General features: G+C 31.7%; 3 protein-coding genes across 6 annotated transcripts; all 3 read right to left on the bottom strand.

Moving 5' to 3' along the window:
* Positions 1-1896: 1896 nt before the first annotated feature.
* Positions 1897-4697, bottom strand: LOC101213377 (DEAD-box ATP-dependent RNA helicase 47, mitochondrial). 2 transcript variants are annotated; one of them, XM_004147940.3, is made up of 2 exons: positions 4485-4697; positions 1897-3923 (listed from the first exon to the last, which is right to left on the bottom strand). In XM_004147940.3, exon 2 carries the CDS (start codon positions 3783-3785, stop codon positions 2118-2120), a length of 1668 nt encoding a protein of 555 aa, XP_004147988.1. In that variant the 5' UTR covers positions 3786-3923; positions 4485-4697; the 3' UTR covers positions 1897-2117. The 2 variants fall into 2 exon arrangements, with proteins under 2 accessions (XP_004147988.1, XP_031739224.1); XM_031883364.1 differs by having other exon boundaries at positions 1897-3878; positions 4485-4671.
* A 398-nt stretch (positions 4698-5095) lies between these two features.
* On the bottom strand, positions 5096-7304 carry LOC101213613 (bifunctional bis(5'-adenosyl)-triphosphatase/adenylylsulfatase FHIT). Its single transcript, XM_031882126.1, has 5 exons — positions 7218-7304; positions 6822-6968; positions 5891-6037; positions 5706-5804; positions 5096-5350 (listed from the first exon to the last, which is right to left on the bottom strand). Exons 2-5 carry the CDS (start codon positions 6936-6938, stop codon positions 5231-5233), a joined length of 483 nt encoding a protein of 160 aa, XP_031737986.1. The 5' UTR covers positions 6939-6968; positions 7218-7304; the 3' UTR covers positions 5096-5230.
* Positions 7305-8549: 1245 nt separating this feature from the next.
* LOC101209473 (cytochrome P450 87A3) lies at positions 8550-13565 on the bottom strand. Of its 3 annotated transcripts, XM_011652140.2 has the most exons (10): positions 13287-13565; positions 12021-12117; positions 11615-11936; positions 11371-11520; positions 10334-10585; positions 10122-10211; positions 9960-10038; positions 9558-9664; positions 9304-9431; positions 8550-9079 (listed from the first exon to the last, which is right to left on the bottom strand). In XM_011652140.2, exons 1-10 carry the CDS (start codon positions 13321-13323, stop codon positions 8992-8994), a joined length of 1350 nt encoding a protein of 449 aa, XP_011650442.1. In that variant the 5' UTR covers positions 13324-13565; the 3' UTR covers positions 8550-8991. The 3 variants fall into 3 exon arrangements, with proteins under 3 accessions (XP_011650442.1, XP_011650443.1, XP_004147972.1); XM_011652141.2 differs by lacking the exon at positions 12021-12117 and having other exon boundaries at positions 13287-13562; XM_004147924.3 differs by lacking the exon at positions 13287-13565 and having other exon boundaries at positions 12021-13234.
* Positions 13566-13804: the final 239 nt, after the last annotated feature.

The raw sequence follows: 13804 nt of genomic DNA on the forward strand, positions 1-13804 counted from the left end.
TTCAACCCAACCAGATGAGTTGGATTCAAATAAATAAAAGTCTTATGGATGGTGTTGGTTCATAGGTTAACTGGAATAACCCAATTCTAACCCAAACTTATTGTTAAGGGAAATTGGAATGGATGACTATTTTAGCAATAATAATTAAGGATATAGCAATATTTTTTAAAAATTACAAATATAGCAAAACTATCATTGATAGACTTGTATCGCCGATAGACTTCATATGGTATATCAGTGATAGACCAATATTTGCAACATAGTCTATCAGTGATAGTGATAGGCTTATATCATTGACAGAATTTGACAAATTTTGCTATATTTGCAAATTTTTTAAAATTGTGCTATATATTTAATTAATTTGAATTTAATTGCTAATTTTGCAACTATCTCCCTAAAAATAGTTTTTTAAAACATTGGAAAGAAATTTTTTATTATATAAATTGAAATTAAGTTTAATCTTAATTTCATATATATAATTAATTAAGTGATACTTCTATGTTTAACTTTTTATTTCTTTTTAGAACTAAAAGTTAGATAAATGATTGGAATAACTCGACCCAACCCAACCACTTGAATTGAGTTCAATTTTTTAATAAGGGTTATTTGGTTTGGCCAAATTTACCACTCTAACATTTGGGTTTGGTCTAAAAAAAATCCTTTAATCCAACTCACAAACTCCCTAATAATATCCTTATTTCTAAAGAAAGTTGTTTTTTTTTTTTTTTTTGTTAACTTTTCCTACCTTTTCAATTTTAGGTGTATCATGTTATGTATATTTAAGTATTTCTCTTTCATTTAAGCATAAGAATATCAGAAAATCTTCAAAACAACTCTATTTTCTTTGCCTTATAAAAACATAAAGATTCTATAGTTTAGTAGCCATTATTCAAAACTATGTTCTTGTATTACCGATATGTCGATAGCCATTTTTCCGAACCAAGGAAGAACAGTAGGGAGGAAACCTATTATTATATCCAAAGCTCATGCAGCCTCAAAGATGAGGCCATTTCATAGAAATGAGCTTCGACCTCACTATAACGATAATGCTTCCATTTCAAAACTATGCTTAACACCAACTCCTCAATTTGTGTCTAACAATTTTGCCTTTTTAAGATATTAATGTTATCTATTAGTTACAAAACTGAAAAAAAATAAATTAAGTTCATGAATTGATTAGACATTTTAAGGTAGAAGAACTCACTAGACAATTTTTTGAAAATTTAAGCATAAAACTTATATTTGAATGTTGGTATAGTTATTATTTATTACACTTTCGATCGTAAGGGAGAATGCTTGTAAATTACTAAAATATATTGAGAAATCACGAAACTTAGAAATATTTACGAAAGAAAATTTAAATAGAACTATATATATTTTATTGGTGAATGTAAGAAAAATTATTTTAAATGACAAAAACTTGTGAAAATATTTACAAATATATCTATGTATGATAGATTATTATCTGTGTCTATCTTAATCTATCACAATTCATCATAGATAGATGGCTATATTTTACAAATATTTTGGTTTATTTTGCTATATTTGAACTCTAATTGTAATGAGTATCGAGCTATTGAGTGTATAACAATATTTTTTAAAGAAATTAAAAATATAATAAAATGTAACATTTTTTATACTCTAATAGTTAAATCTACGTTTTGCTACATCTACAACTTCTTTTGCATTGTGCAATATTTACTAATAAATAATACTTGGATGCATTCCAAACTTCATTTATATTGTGCATATCATCTCACCATTCACATTAAAAATATATATATATATATATATATATTATTAAAAAAGAAAAGACAAAATTTGCCGCATGACAAGTTATGATCGAACAATTTGATGGAATACTTATATTTGAGCATTCCAATATAAATTAGGAAATGGATTAAATCTTATGCATTAACATCGAACACTGTTGCAATTAAAAAAAATATATATAAGTTTTAACTTATCAACATTAAAGCATAAAAGATTAAGTTAGAGCGGTGGAAAAGATCATAAGCCAAATTGAAGCACTTTGTATGTAAAATATTATCACTAACCAAACATAAAGAATTTAGAAAAGTGCTTCCAACCCAAACACAAAAATCTCCATTGGGATTCTAGATTTTCTCTTCTTCATTCAGAACAAGCTTTCCCTCATTAAAATCACAAGCTAAAATGGGCACACCAAGTTGCTTCTGCAGTTTCTTCACCACAAACACTTCTGGCTCCTCACAAATACTCAACACAGTCCCCATCCTTCCGAGCCGTCCCGTCCGGCCAGCTCGATGTGCGTAATGAATTGAATCTGTAGGCAGATCTAGATTGACTACAAGATCACATTCAGCAATGTCCAAACCCCTAGCTGATAATTCATTGGTCACTAAAACTCTTAATTCACCATTCTTGAAACTTTTCAAAGTAGTTGATCTTGCAAGTTTTCCAAGATCTCCATGTAGCTCTGCCGCAGTCACCCCCCGAGCCTTTAACTTGAAGACCACGTCCCTAAGTTGCTTTGTGTGGTTCATGAAAACCATCACAAATTTGGCATCGAGTGCATGAATGCACCGTCTTAACATATCAACCTTATGTTGCAACCTTGATGTGCAATAGTAGTGTTTTAAAGAGGGAGGTAGAGTATCAATGGCAGTCTGACTCTGCAAAGTTGAATCCGATGTTGATCCAGAAGAAGGCGCTCTCAGATTAACCGGTCCCGAGGGAGGAACCGATTCAAGTGGGGCAACCTTGTTGGCCTTGACAAGAAGAGGGTCGAATCCCCAGCTTTTAGCTGCCCTTACTACGGAAAATGGGACTGTCGCAGACACCATGACTAATTGTCGCTCTGCCCTTCTTGCTTGAGTGTTTTCTGATCCACGTGAATTGGCGCCTGATCTTCTTCCTACATGTTCCAATATACGATGCATGTCTTCCCGAAAATTAAATGAAAGTAGTTCGTCCACCTCATCTAAGATCAAGAAGCTACAACCATGTGTGTGAAGCTTCCCTGTAGCACTAATCTCCGCAATCCTTCCTGGTGTCCCAACAACAATGGAAGGTTTGTTTTTCTTTAAAGCTTCTTCCTGCCTTGAACGGTTTGCACCTCCAACAAGCTGCTGAACTACTTTCCGGTTTGCAGGTCCTAATATCTTCTCCACCTCTCTCACAATTTGCATTCCCAACTCCCTTGATGGAGCTACAATAACTGCCTCTATCTCCTTTTTCTTTCCAGGTTCGTCATTGTAATTCGAAATTGTATTCTTAAACGGACCTATTTCTGAAAGGATGGGAAGGACATATGCTAATGTTTTCCCAGAACCCGTGTAAGATTGAATGACAACATCATGTTTTTTCAAAATGGTTGGAATTGATGCAGATTGAATGTCAGTAGGAACCGTGAATCCTTCACTCTCTAACCTCTCTATCAATGCATCTGCCAGACCAAGCTCAGAAAATGACTTGGCAGCAAATGGAGCCATCTGTATTTCTACCGAACTTCTCGCTCCACCGACCTTCTTTTCATTGTTCCGAACAATCTTTACTTTACTTTTCGAGATATCCCGTGGGGTATCCAACTCGGCAACTTTATTCACTTGGCTCTTGTCTGTCTCCTGAAACTCACTTTTGAACCCAAGGCTAGCAAGAGTAAGGGGTCCATGGTTCACCTCTGCCTTGTTAAGACAAAACACACCACTGTGAAAGAAAGTCGATCGACAAACTTGTGGTAACTTATGGAAGGGAAACGACTCTCCAGCAAACAAAAATAACCTCCCCGGTACTAAAGCATTCATCTTTTCTGAAGTTTTCCCTAGAAAATCTTACATACGCTGGGGGAAATAACTCAGCTCAGATAACCCAACAAGAACAAATGCTACCGAAGTTCTCTGAACAAGAATGAATTCCAATTCAAGTGATGATTTTATATAAATCTGAAACAAGCAAAATGCCAAAATCAGCCACGATAACAATGATGCTACAACAAAGTAATATTCAATTTTTATCAAGATTTAAAACCACGCATCTGTCTTCCTTAATACATCGAATCAGAAAAAAATCATCATGGACTGAAGATTTTAGTGAAACATGTATCATTAATTTTGTATACAAATGAAAAAGAACCCAAATACAAGTTGGCATTTTCACAAACATGTGGTGGGCAAAGACGTGTGAGAATATCAAAACGCTCACTATCCAGCTGAATTTATGCATATGCAAGAATGGTTCCAACACAGAAAAACAATTAAAAGGCGACAATGATTTCCTAAGCATAATGAAGCGCAACTCAATATTTTTCCCCAAGTCCGAGCCTTGTCAATTTTAATGGGGGAAAAGCCGAAGAAAAAGGGTACGTATGACCAAAAAAAAAAAAAAAAGATGGAGCATAAAAGGTATTTAACTCTGAAATGTGAATAAACAGAAGCTCAAGAAGAAGAATGGAAGAGAAATTAAATGTAAAAAAAAAAACATGAAGAAGAAGAAAGTCCACTTACAGAAGAGTCCAGATGATGAATTCAGTGGAGGAAAAAGAAGAAGAGGAAGATGTAGATTCAATCTCCGGCGCCGGGTAACTCAGAGCGTCGGAAGGGAAACGGGTTTCGAAGACGGTAAAAGTAGGCAGCGGAAGTGTGGCAAACTGAAATGCTATCTCAAGAAGACAGTAACGAAAATGTATAACAATATCAATAATACATTTATGATTTGTATTCATTTTAAATTAGAATTATCAGCCTCTATTTGAAAGATAAAAAATATATAAAACTTTGGAATAAAGAAAATAATACTTTTTAAAATTATTATAAATCACATTTCTAAAAATATTTATCTATATATATGTGTAAGAAATTTTATTAATTTTAAATAGTATATTTCTATATTAGAATCTAAATCAAACACTAAATTATAGTAATGGTCTACTGTGTTTATCATGATACAAGTAAACACATATAGTAATGGTCTACTGTGATCCATCGTAAATATACAATGATATTTTACTATATTTGAAAAGAATCTTTTAAAATATAGTGATACAATTGTGAATTTAAAGAGTTAATGTTGACATCATCAACCAACATTACTAACATATTGTATAAATACCTACAACGAAGTAAAACGATGACGGATATTGACATATATCGATTATAATAATATATACATAAATTTGATGTTATTTAAAAGTGACACAGCAAACCAAACTCACAAACCTAATTAATCACATAAAGTAATACAATAATAATGTCTAGAAGAAAAGTTTTGTGTAGTGATGAGCTTCTTCTTTCATCTCCTCAAACCCTCTGTCCTTCCTCTCCTCTTCCATATCAATATGTTGCTTTGATAATTCTCTATCATTTTCATTCATCTGCACAAAATCCAAAAATATTCCAATTTTTTTCTTATTTTAATCAATTATGATCATCTACACAAGATCTAAATTTTATTCTATCAAATAATAGAACAATTATAGAAGTTTATCAACTTTTATGATTGATAAAATCTAAAATTTTATTATAATTTGTAAATATTTTAATTTATTTTACTATATTTAAAAATGTTCTTTTTTAGAAAGAAAATAGAGAAACTTATAGATGATGGAAGCATGGTAGAATAGAATACAAATTTGAAAACAAAAAGACAAAATAAATCACTAGTTATTTTAAGGAGGGTTAATAAACTAATTAATTAAATTAACATTTAAGTAAGGTGATAGGTTGTACCGCATCGTAGATATCATCATTTCTCTTAAAATCACAAGCTTTCCTCGGGATAACGTGGATATGAACATGTGGTACAGTTTGTCCTGCTTTTGGCCCATCCTAACACATTGAAATACAAATTAAACTCCATTAAGTCATGAGAGGATGAATAAATGAGGAAATGAAAGTAAAAGCTATTGGTTTACTTGAAGGTTTAAAGTAAGGGAGGAAGCGTTGTGAAAGAGCTCCAATTTAGCACCAATTAGTTGAGCTGTGAGCCATAGATCGCATACCTCTTCACCCTTCAGATCCACAAAGCGCTTAACCATTCGCTTTGGAATCACTAATACATGTTTTTATTTGTTAAAGTCAAAAACCACTTTTTCAATTTTCACATTTTACCCCCAAAAACAACTCTTCCAACTTAATATTTTCATTCATTAAAACAAACGTGTGGAGATTTAAATAGTAAATGTCTTCGTTCTCATCATATATTGATGTCGGTTGAATTAAACTTTTTTTTTTACAAAAATGTACTTTAAATAATGAAAATTAAAGATACTTAACTGCCACCTCATCTTACCTTCGAAAACTATTTTCAAAATTCCGGTGGTCGATATAAACAACTGAAGAACCTTCAAGTTCATTGAAAAAAAAACATATAGCTACCTATTATCAAATAATTAAAAAAGAACTAGAAATTCAATCTCAAACTTATTTTAAATTTCCCCCACAAAAAGTAAGACTAATAAAGAGAGAAAAAGGATATGACCTGCAAAGAAACAGTAATTTATAGTTTAGAATATTTAAGAGAATGTGTGACTATATATTATATTGTTACAGAGACTTAAAAACAATAGAAACTCAATAAATATGCTTAGCCAATAATATTGATTAATAATCGAAATTTTTTTTAAAAAAATATTATAAATGATTAAAGATTAAAATATTTACAAAATATAACAAAAATTTGTATTATCTCACAAACACAGCACTAAGACACTAATAAAAGTACGTCACTCTCTATCATTCATAGAATATTTGTTATATTTTTTAAAATATTTTGATTCATTTTACTATATTTAAAAATGTCTCAAAATAAAATTATAATGTTGCAATTATTAAAAAAATAAACATACCAGGACGAACGGGACGAAGGTTGACCATTACATATGAAAGATTAGTGGCGTAAAATATAAAATTTTTGTGTATCTTGTGAGGTCCAAACATATAGTACTCCGAATTTGACGTCATCCTTTCCTTATATCTTTAATTTCTAATATTCTGCATTTTATACAAAAGTATTGTTAAATTAAATACAAGAGATGTTCAAACTTAATTAAGTGACCAATATGATTCATGTAATTTAAAAAGTGAGAAAAATTGAAAGGTCCAAAATGGTCCATTAATTAGAATCCTCAAGGAAGAAAATTGAATTGGAACAGAAAATTTCTCCACCATAATTGGCTGCAATATAAAGAATTTGAACATAAAAGAAGTAAAAAAACCCACAAAATAAAAGAGTAAAATTACCTTTTTTTTCTGCATAAAACTGAAGAATTCAATATGGAAAATATGAGGCCATAGAGAAAGAAGAATGAAGGATTAAGGAAGAAGAAGACCAAGACCATATATATATATATATATATATATAGAAAAAGAAGTCCAAGTGGGTGGTGAAATTATATTATTATTCACAAAAGTATACAAATTAAATGAGATCCATTGGATTAATTAGCTCATCGATTTAATGTCCATGGCTCACATTTTTTAGATAATTGTTTTTTATTTTCACAAAACTTACTTCTTTACATTATTTTCTAAAAAAGAAATTGTTATTACTACTATTTCTGACTCTCTATTTGGGAAGAAAGGGTTATAATTGATTAAACATTTATTTTGGCAGCCAAAATCTGTCACAAAATTACATGGGCATTGATATTTATTCATGGTCATTAATTTAATGGCAATGATATTCTAACTTCAAAAGATACATTTTATGACATGTGAAATTTTTTTAAAAATACTTATAACAATGGATAATTATTTATTCGTCTTTATGATTACACCTATATCTTTTAATATTTTGACTCGAGATACATGATATCGTTTATAAAAAACAAAAAAAACTATATACAAGAAAACTATTGACCAAACTTTGATAAGTTATTTACTAAAAAAAACTAAAATTCTTGCCATAAAAAAAAATTGGCAAAAACACATATACATAACTTTTTGTGACTCATTTTTTGCTTACTTCATGGAATATTTATTGAAAGGATTTATTGTGCTTTGAGTCTCGGGGCTCTCAACTTTCACTCTTAACTCTTGCTACGATACTTCCTTCACCAAGAGTTAGAGCAAAGCATACTAACATTGAATCACATGATAGAGAAAGTTAAAAGAACAAAAACGAGAAACAAAAGAACAATGGGTTAGTTGAACTTCGACGGTGAAATCAACAAATGAACATATTATTAACCTTAATTATTTTAGGCCGATTGTAAATTAACCCCAAAAAGATTTCTTTTCCATAAGTGTTTTTGGATTAGGTTGTAGACATCTCTAACTAATTTAGCAAAACAATTGCCTAATAAAAAGTAAAGAGTTGTTTACCAAAGTGACCATTGTAGGTCAAAATCTTTGTGCATTAGTATATGTAGATATTTTAGTGAAATTTCTAAAATATGGGGTTTCGAAATCATTGTAAACTATGGGTAGTAGTTGAAAGATATTTTGTCTAAAAAACAAAAGGTTATTTAATTATCCCAATTTAAAAAAAAGAAGAAGAAGAAAAGTTACAATAGACTTTTTAAACTAACTAATAATTAAGTATATTAGTGATCTTTCAAAAAAAGATATATATAAGGGCTGCACAAAATTCACATTTTGTATTAGTAGTGTTTCAACACAAACACAAACCTTCATCATAACACAAAATGGAAGAAGATTTCACATTATAACAAGGGATACAATATGAAGCTTGTAGTTATGGATGGGTTTCATTTTCTTTCCCCCCTTCTATGACTGTACTATCAAGGACAGGACAACAAAAAAAGAATTTATAAGACTATGATTGATGCTTTGTGAAGATTAGACTTGTATTTTGTTTGTGCAACCACCACATTTTGCAGCATCTTCGGTTTCAACATCTTTACTCGACAGCTTTCCTTTGTTTGGATCTAAAAGATAGGTCTAAATTATATATATATATATAGCCATGAAACTCTCAAAAAGAATGACGCTCAATCCACGCATTGAAATGACTTGCTACTTCTGTTTATCTTCCTTCTGAAGGCTTTTTTCATCATTTCTCCATTATCTGAACATGGAAGCCATCGGGAAACTGTAAGCCGGGAGTTCGAATGATGTTGCCCCCTTTGATTGCTTTGAACCTGACAATCCAAAATGTACAAACATTAGTTCTCTGCCTCAATGAAGGAGAAAAGTAGCGTTTGTCTAAGATTCAAGGCATTGTGTTAAGTATATCCTTCCAATTTTATTGGATGTCAACGAAGGATTCAAAAATTGTATTACGAAAACTAAGATTTTGATATATAAAATGATCGTCCTTAGTGAAAAATCTTCGCTTCCTCACCCTCTCTTTCTTGGCACTTACCTGTACTTTGTAACCAGGCAGTGGAGAAACACAGCCATTTGCACTTTGGTAAAATCTGTACCAACACAGAACCTCATGCCACCACCAAAAGCCATGAAATGTTTAGAGCCTCCGTTCAATTCAGATTTCTAGGGGAAAAAAAAAAAGTTTCAATATTGTGAATCCCAAATGTTAAATGTACTACAAGTGCTCACAAGAGTAACTAACTCAGACAACAAAAGAAAAACAGAACTAAAGGTGTGGCCTCAGCATACCTCCCATCGCCACGGGTTAAAAGCAAGGGGATCAACGTACTTTTCTGGATTTAAGTGCACGGCTGGAGGGCAGACCATAACAGCCCAACCAGATGGAATGGTATATCCTGCTCCAACAAAAGTGCATATATTTTTAGGGCCTACTTGGATTGAATTGAAGGAAAAGTTATTTTTTTTCAAAAGAAAAAGAGAACTTTTTTTATTTAAATTCTTTTGACAAATAATGTTTTAAAATAAATTTGAAAGTATTTCAAAACTTATTTTTAAGTGATTACCAAACACTAATTATTTTTCTGTCAAATGAAAGACTTGAAAAGTTAAATCAAACACCCCCTTAGTCAGCATGTGGGATGGACTTTTGTAGAAAAAATCTAACAGCTCAACTCAAGTACTACTACATACCTTTAAACTCGATATCTTTCAGTGCTTTTCGAAAAATTCCTGGAACTATATTTGCCAGTCTCACAGTTTCATTGATAAACTGAAATTTGAAGAGGTTTTGTTTGTGAAAAACGTAAGGGTATAAAAGAGATAAATAGTGAACATATGAATAATTCAAGTAACCTGAAATGTGAATGTCATGGATTTGTATTCCCCCCATGTAAGCCTAGAATCTGAAATTTCCCTTCTCTTCAATATTCCCTCATGTTCAGCCTGATAAAGATGCAGATACTAGTCAGAGCAGGGCGGATTTTAACAAGGTTCTGGAAAGCAAGTAGATTTTATTATGAAAACAGAAACAATAGAAGAAAAAACAATCAGAATATTGGACGGACCGTCAATTCCTCAAGCACATGAGGATTGTTGAGGAGAAATTTGATGGCTGCTGTAATAGCAAGTGATGTAGTTTCAAAGCTTGCAAAAAGTAGTACGAACATGAGGTCCAAAGCAATTTCCTCAGTAAGAAGAGTTCCATCCTTCTCCAGTTCTTCGAGAACAAAATCAAAAAAATCTATTCGTTGTTTCCTTGGATTTGTTCGCCTTTCTTGTAACATGTTCTTCAGCATCCTCATTGCTTTTTTCCTGCCCTGTTAAGTCATTTCCAAGTAAAAGATCAGTTTTAAAAGAGTTTGATAACAGATCATTTTCAGTCGTAACCTGTGAAAGTTTTATGTTAGTAGCAGGTTTGGAGGAAACAAATTGAAGCGATATTAATATCAAAACACAACAAATATTAGAAAAAAAATACAAACAAATAAATAAACATATAATATATTATAAGAAGCAACGACATTTTCAAAGATAACAGAAAGATTTATTCAAACTAATAATTAGATATCAATTCTGTTTTTAAGAAAAATAAGCTTCTAAACAAACAGTTAAGTATGATGTAAACTACATGTTCATTAAAATAGCCATATTCAAGGGAGAAAAAAGGTCATTTTTAAAATTTTGCTTTTGATACCAAATTTTACTTATAAAAAATATATTAGAAAATAAAGAAATTATAAATAAACAAGCTTAATTTTGAACTGAAAACAGAATCGCTTTTGAACAGAGTCTAAAAAGAACTCCCAAGTTCATCTTGCAGTTTTAAATTAAATTTTGGCTATTGAAGCTATCCTTATTTCAAAAATATAGTATGAAACAAAAAAAGTAATTAGTATGAAATAAAAAAATAATTAATTAACAAAATTAATTTTGAATTGAGAACAGAAACGTTTTCAAACGAGTTTAAAACAGAACTCCAAAGTTCATCTTGCAGGTTGAAATTAATTATTTGGCTATTGAAGCTAGCACCGAAATTCCTATGGCATAAATGAATTTAGAGGAAGTGCACATAATTAGAATTACTGCAGAAAATTTGGATTACCTGTAAGCATTTGTTATAAGCAGTTCCGGGAACATTTAGAGGGAAGGAGATTAAGCCCTGTATGAATGCAACAAAGTTGTCTCTCAAATTCTCGGAAGAATTTTCTGAATCATAACTAATCAGCTTCTTTGCAGTCAGATCAAAAATCATCTGTATGGACAAAAAACATTAGTATCAGATATAGAAAATGAACAGATTATCTAAATATCCCATAGTTCACAAGAATGTCTTAGTATGTCATTACACTTGCAGTCTTATCCTTCAATTCAACTGGGTTATGCGATGACCATTGTTTCAATCTTCTGGTTGCTACAGCCTCAACTTCAGGTATCATCTTTTTCAGACTTTCAGGGCCAAAAAGATGAAGAACCATATTCTTTAGATATTTATACATGAATCCGTGCAACGAACCAACATTTTGTCTTCCAAATATCTCTGTGAAGGTATCAGGATACCAGCTCTGGAACAATTGTCCCTCTTGTTGAAAGATAAAGTGATTTAAGTCGGGGTCTGTTGAGACAATCAATGGTCTTCCCACCAAACTTGTTCTGAATATAGGTCCATACCTGAAACAATAGAGTGCTTTCCATCAAAACTTGGAAGAAAAAGAAAAGAAACTTGAAGGAACATAACAAACTCTCAGTAAGTACCTATCCATTCTTTTTCTAATGAATGGAGGAATATCAGAGGAGGTATTGGGAGCAAAGAACTGCAGGGTTTCACCAAGTAAGGGCAAACCCATTGAACCTGGTGGAAGTTTTCCATTACATTTGGGATTTATCCAACTATAAACCCAGTGTGTAAAACTTAAAACAACAATAGCTCCAATCAAAAGAAGCCACATTTTGGTTATAAATAGGAACAGAGAAGTTCCAAAGAAGGAATATATATATGATTGGTGCACACTGAAATGGAAATACTGTCAGAATGAGAAGAGGGTAAGTAGTGCTTAGATGTGGGGAAGAGAATAATCAGAAAGCAGAAGAAAATGCTGGCATGTATCTTCCTTTGAGTAACATCTGAGTGAGATCTTATCATCTTATATAGGCTTATTGGACATTACAACTAGTTAAGATACTAATTTAATTCTTGTCCTCTTTCTCCTCTCTCTCTCTCTGGACCTATTATTTAATAGAGAATTGAATTCTAAAATATGGTTTACAGGTAGTTAGAGATTGAATAAAATAAAGGTTTAGTGTTCTGTCTAAAAGACCACAACTCCCTATCATTTGTCAACCCCATATTTTAGATCTCGTGTGAAACTTACAGGATGCTTCCCCCACTCTCCTCTTACCCTTTGTAAGATTAATAACTCATCTTAAGCCTACATTTTCAAACCAAAAGAAGAAGAAGCACGAGGCAGAATAATGGCTTATTTTAAGGAGATTTTGCGTAAACAGAAGGCGCTTTCTTCATATATACTTTTTTTTTTTTTTTAATTAAAAGGGTTTGTTTCTCTGTAAAGTTCCAAGGTATCTGTAACACTAAATCACCAATGGAAAACCAATCTTTCTCTAGATCATTAAAGGGCCAAAAAGAACATCAGATATTTCTTTCCAATAGTTTTCACACCAAACCCAGGAAAAATATTCCTCAATATCTATGTTAAATACCACAGTATCTAAACCTCCAGGATTTGATCACCATAAACAAAACCAACATGGTGTTATTTTACAAAAAAAAAAATTGTCTCATTTTCTCATCCTAGATCTTCCCTTTTAGCTGTAACCACCACCCAATATTCCCCATATCAGACTCAATCTTGTTGCTTACATCAATTAAAGATATGGATTAAGAGCATTTGAACAGTAAAACAAGAAGTAATAGATAATACACACCTAAGTGTTTGTAAAAATGTTTCTTCCAAATTTGCATAGGTAAAGTAGGTAAAAGGTAGAGAAACTGATTAAACCCACCTTCTTCCAGACATGGAGCTCCGTCCCAGAAAGCCATTGAGCCACAAACTTCAACTCCATTATGAAAGCTACAAAGTTAGATGGATAGGCCACTGTGCGGGTTGCGAACACAATAATTGAGAGTTTTTAGCCCTCTTAATCCGATAATGTGCCTCAGAAACAGGGGTTCGTTGAAGAATTGCACTATATGTATGGAGAGTCCAAAGCTCAGGGCTCGATTGTTTCTTCTAAGCTCTTCCTTTATTCAAATCTCTCTTTTGAAATTTGTTTCTAGTTTTTTAAACATATTTCTTTGGAAAGCTAATTGATTACTATTTGGGGCTGTGTTTTTCGTTTCTCAAAAATGGGTTTTTCTTTTCCTCTAATTTTCTTTACATTTTTAAGTTTGTTAGGAAAGTTTTGATCATTTTTAAAAAAAATAAGTTGAAAAATAAGGTGAATCTAAGTACTTAATAACAAGTCAAATACAATCTCACTAACACAACATTATACAAAATAACCACACATGTGTGTGTTTA

Source organism: Cucumis sativus, chromosome 3 (assembly GCF_000004075.3).
Source record: "Cucumis sativus cultivar 9930 chromosome 3, Cucumber_9930_V3, whole genome shotgun sequence".
Lineage (NCBI taxonomy): Eukaryota > Viridiplantae > Streptophyta > Magnoliopsida > Cucurbitales > Cucurbitaceae > Cucumis > Cucumis sativus.

What these genes read in the sequence shown, in the direction of transcription:
- LOC101209473 (XM_004147924.3), bottom strand. Translation starts at nt 12,214, where the DNA reads ATGTGGCTTCTTTTGATTGGAGCTATTGTTGTTTTAAGTTTTACACAC. An exon ending in ATGTGCTTGAGGAATTGACG is followed by an intron (nt 10,212 to 10,333) that starts GTCCGTCCAATA and finishes CATCTTTATCAG; the next exon opens with GCTGAACATGAGGGAATATT. An exon ending in TGCCTGGTTACAAAGTACAG is followed by an intron (nt 9,080 to 9,303) that starts GTAAGTGCCAAG and finishes TTGGATTGTCAG; the next exon opens with GTTCAAAGCAATCAAAGGGG.
- LOC101213613 (XM_031882126.1), bottom strand. Translation starts at nt 6,938, where the DNA reads ATGACGTCAAATTCGGAGTACTATATGTTTGGACCTCACAAGATACAC. An exon ending in TTCGTCCCGTTCGTCCTGGT is followed by an intron (nt 6,038 to 6,821) that starts ATGTTTATTTTT and finishes AACAAATAAAAA; the next exon opens with CATGTATTAGTGATTCCAAA. An exon ending in ATGATGATATCTACGATGCG is followed by an intron (nt 5,351 to 5,705) that starts GTACAACCTATC and finishes GATTTTGTGCAG; the next exon opens with ATGAATGAAAATGATAGAGA.
- LOC101213377 (XM_004147940.3), bottom strand. Translation starts at nt 3,785, where the DNA reads ATGAATGCTTTAGTACCGGGGAGGTTATTTTTGTTTGCTGGAGAGTCG.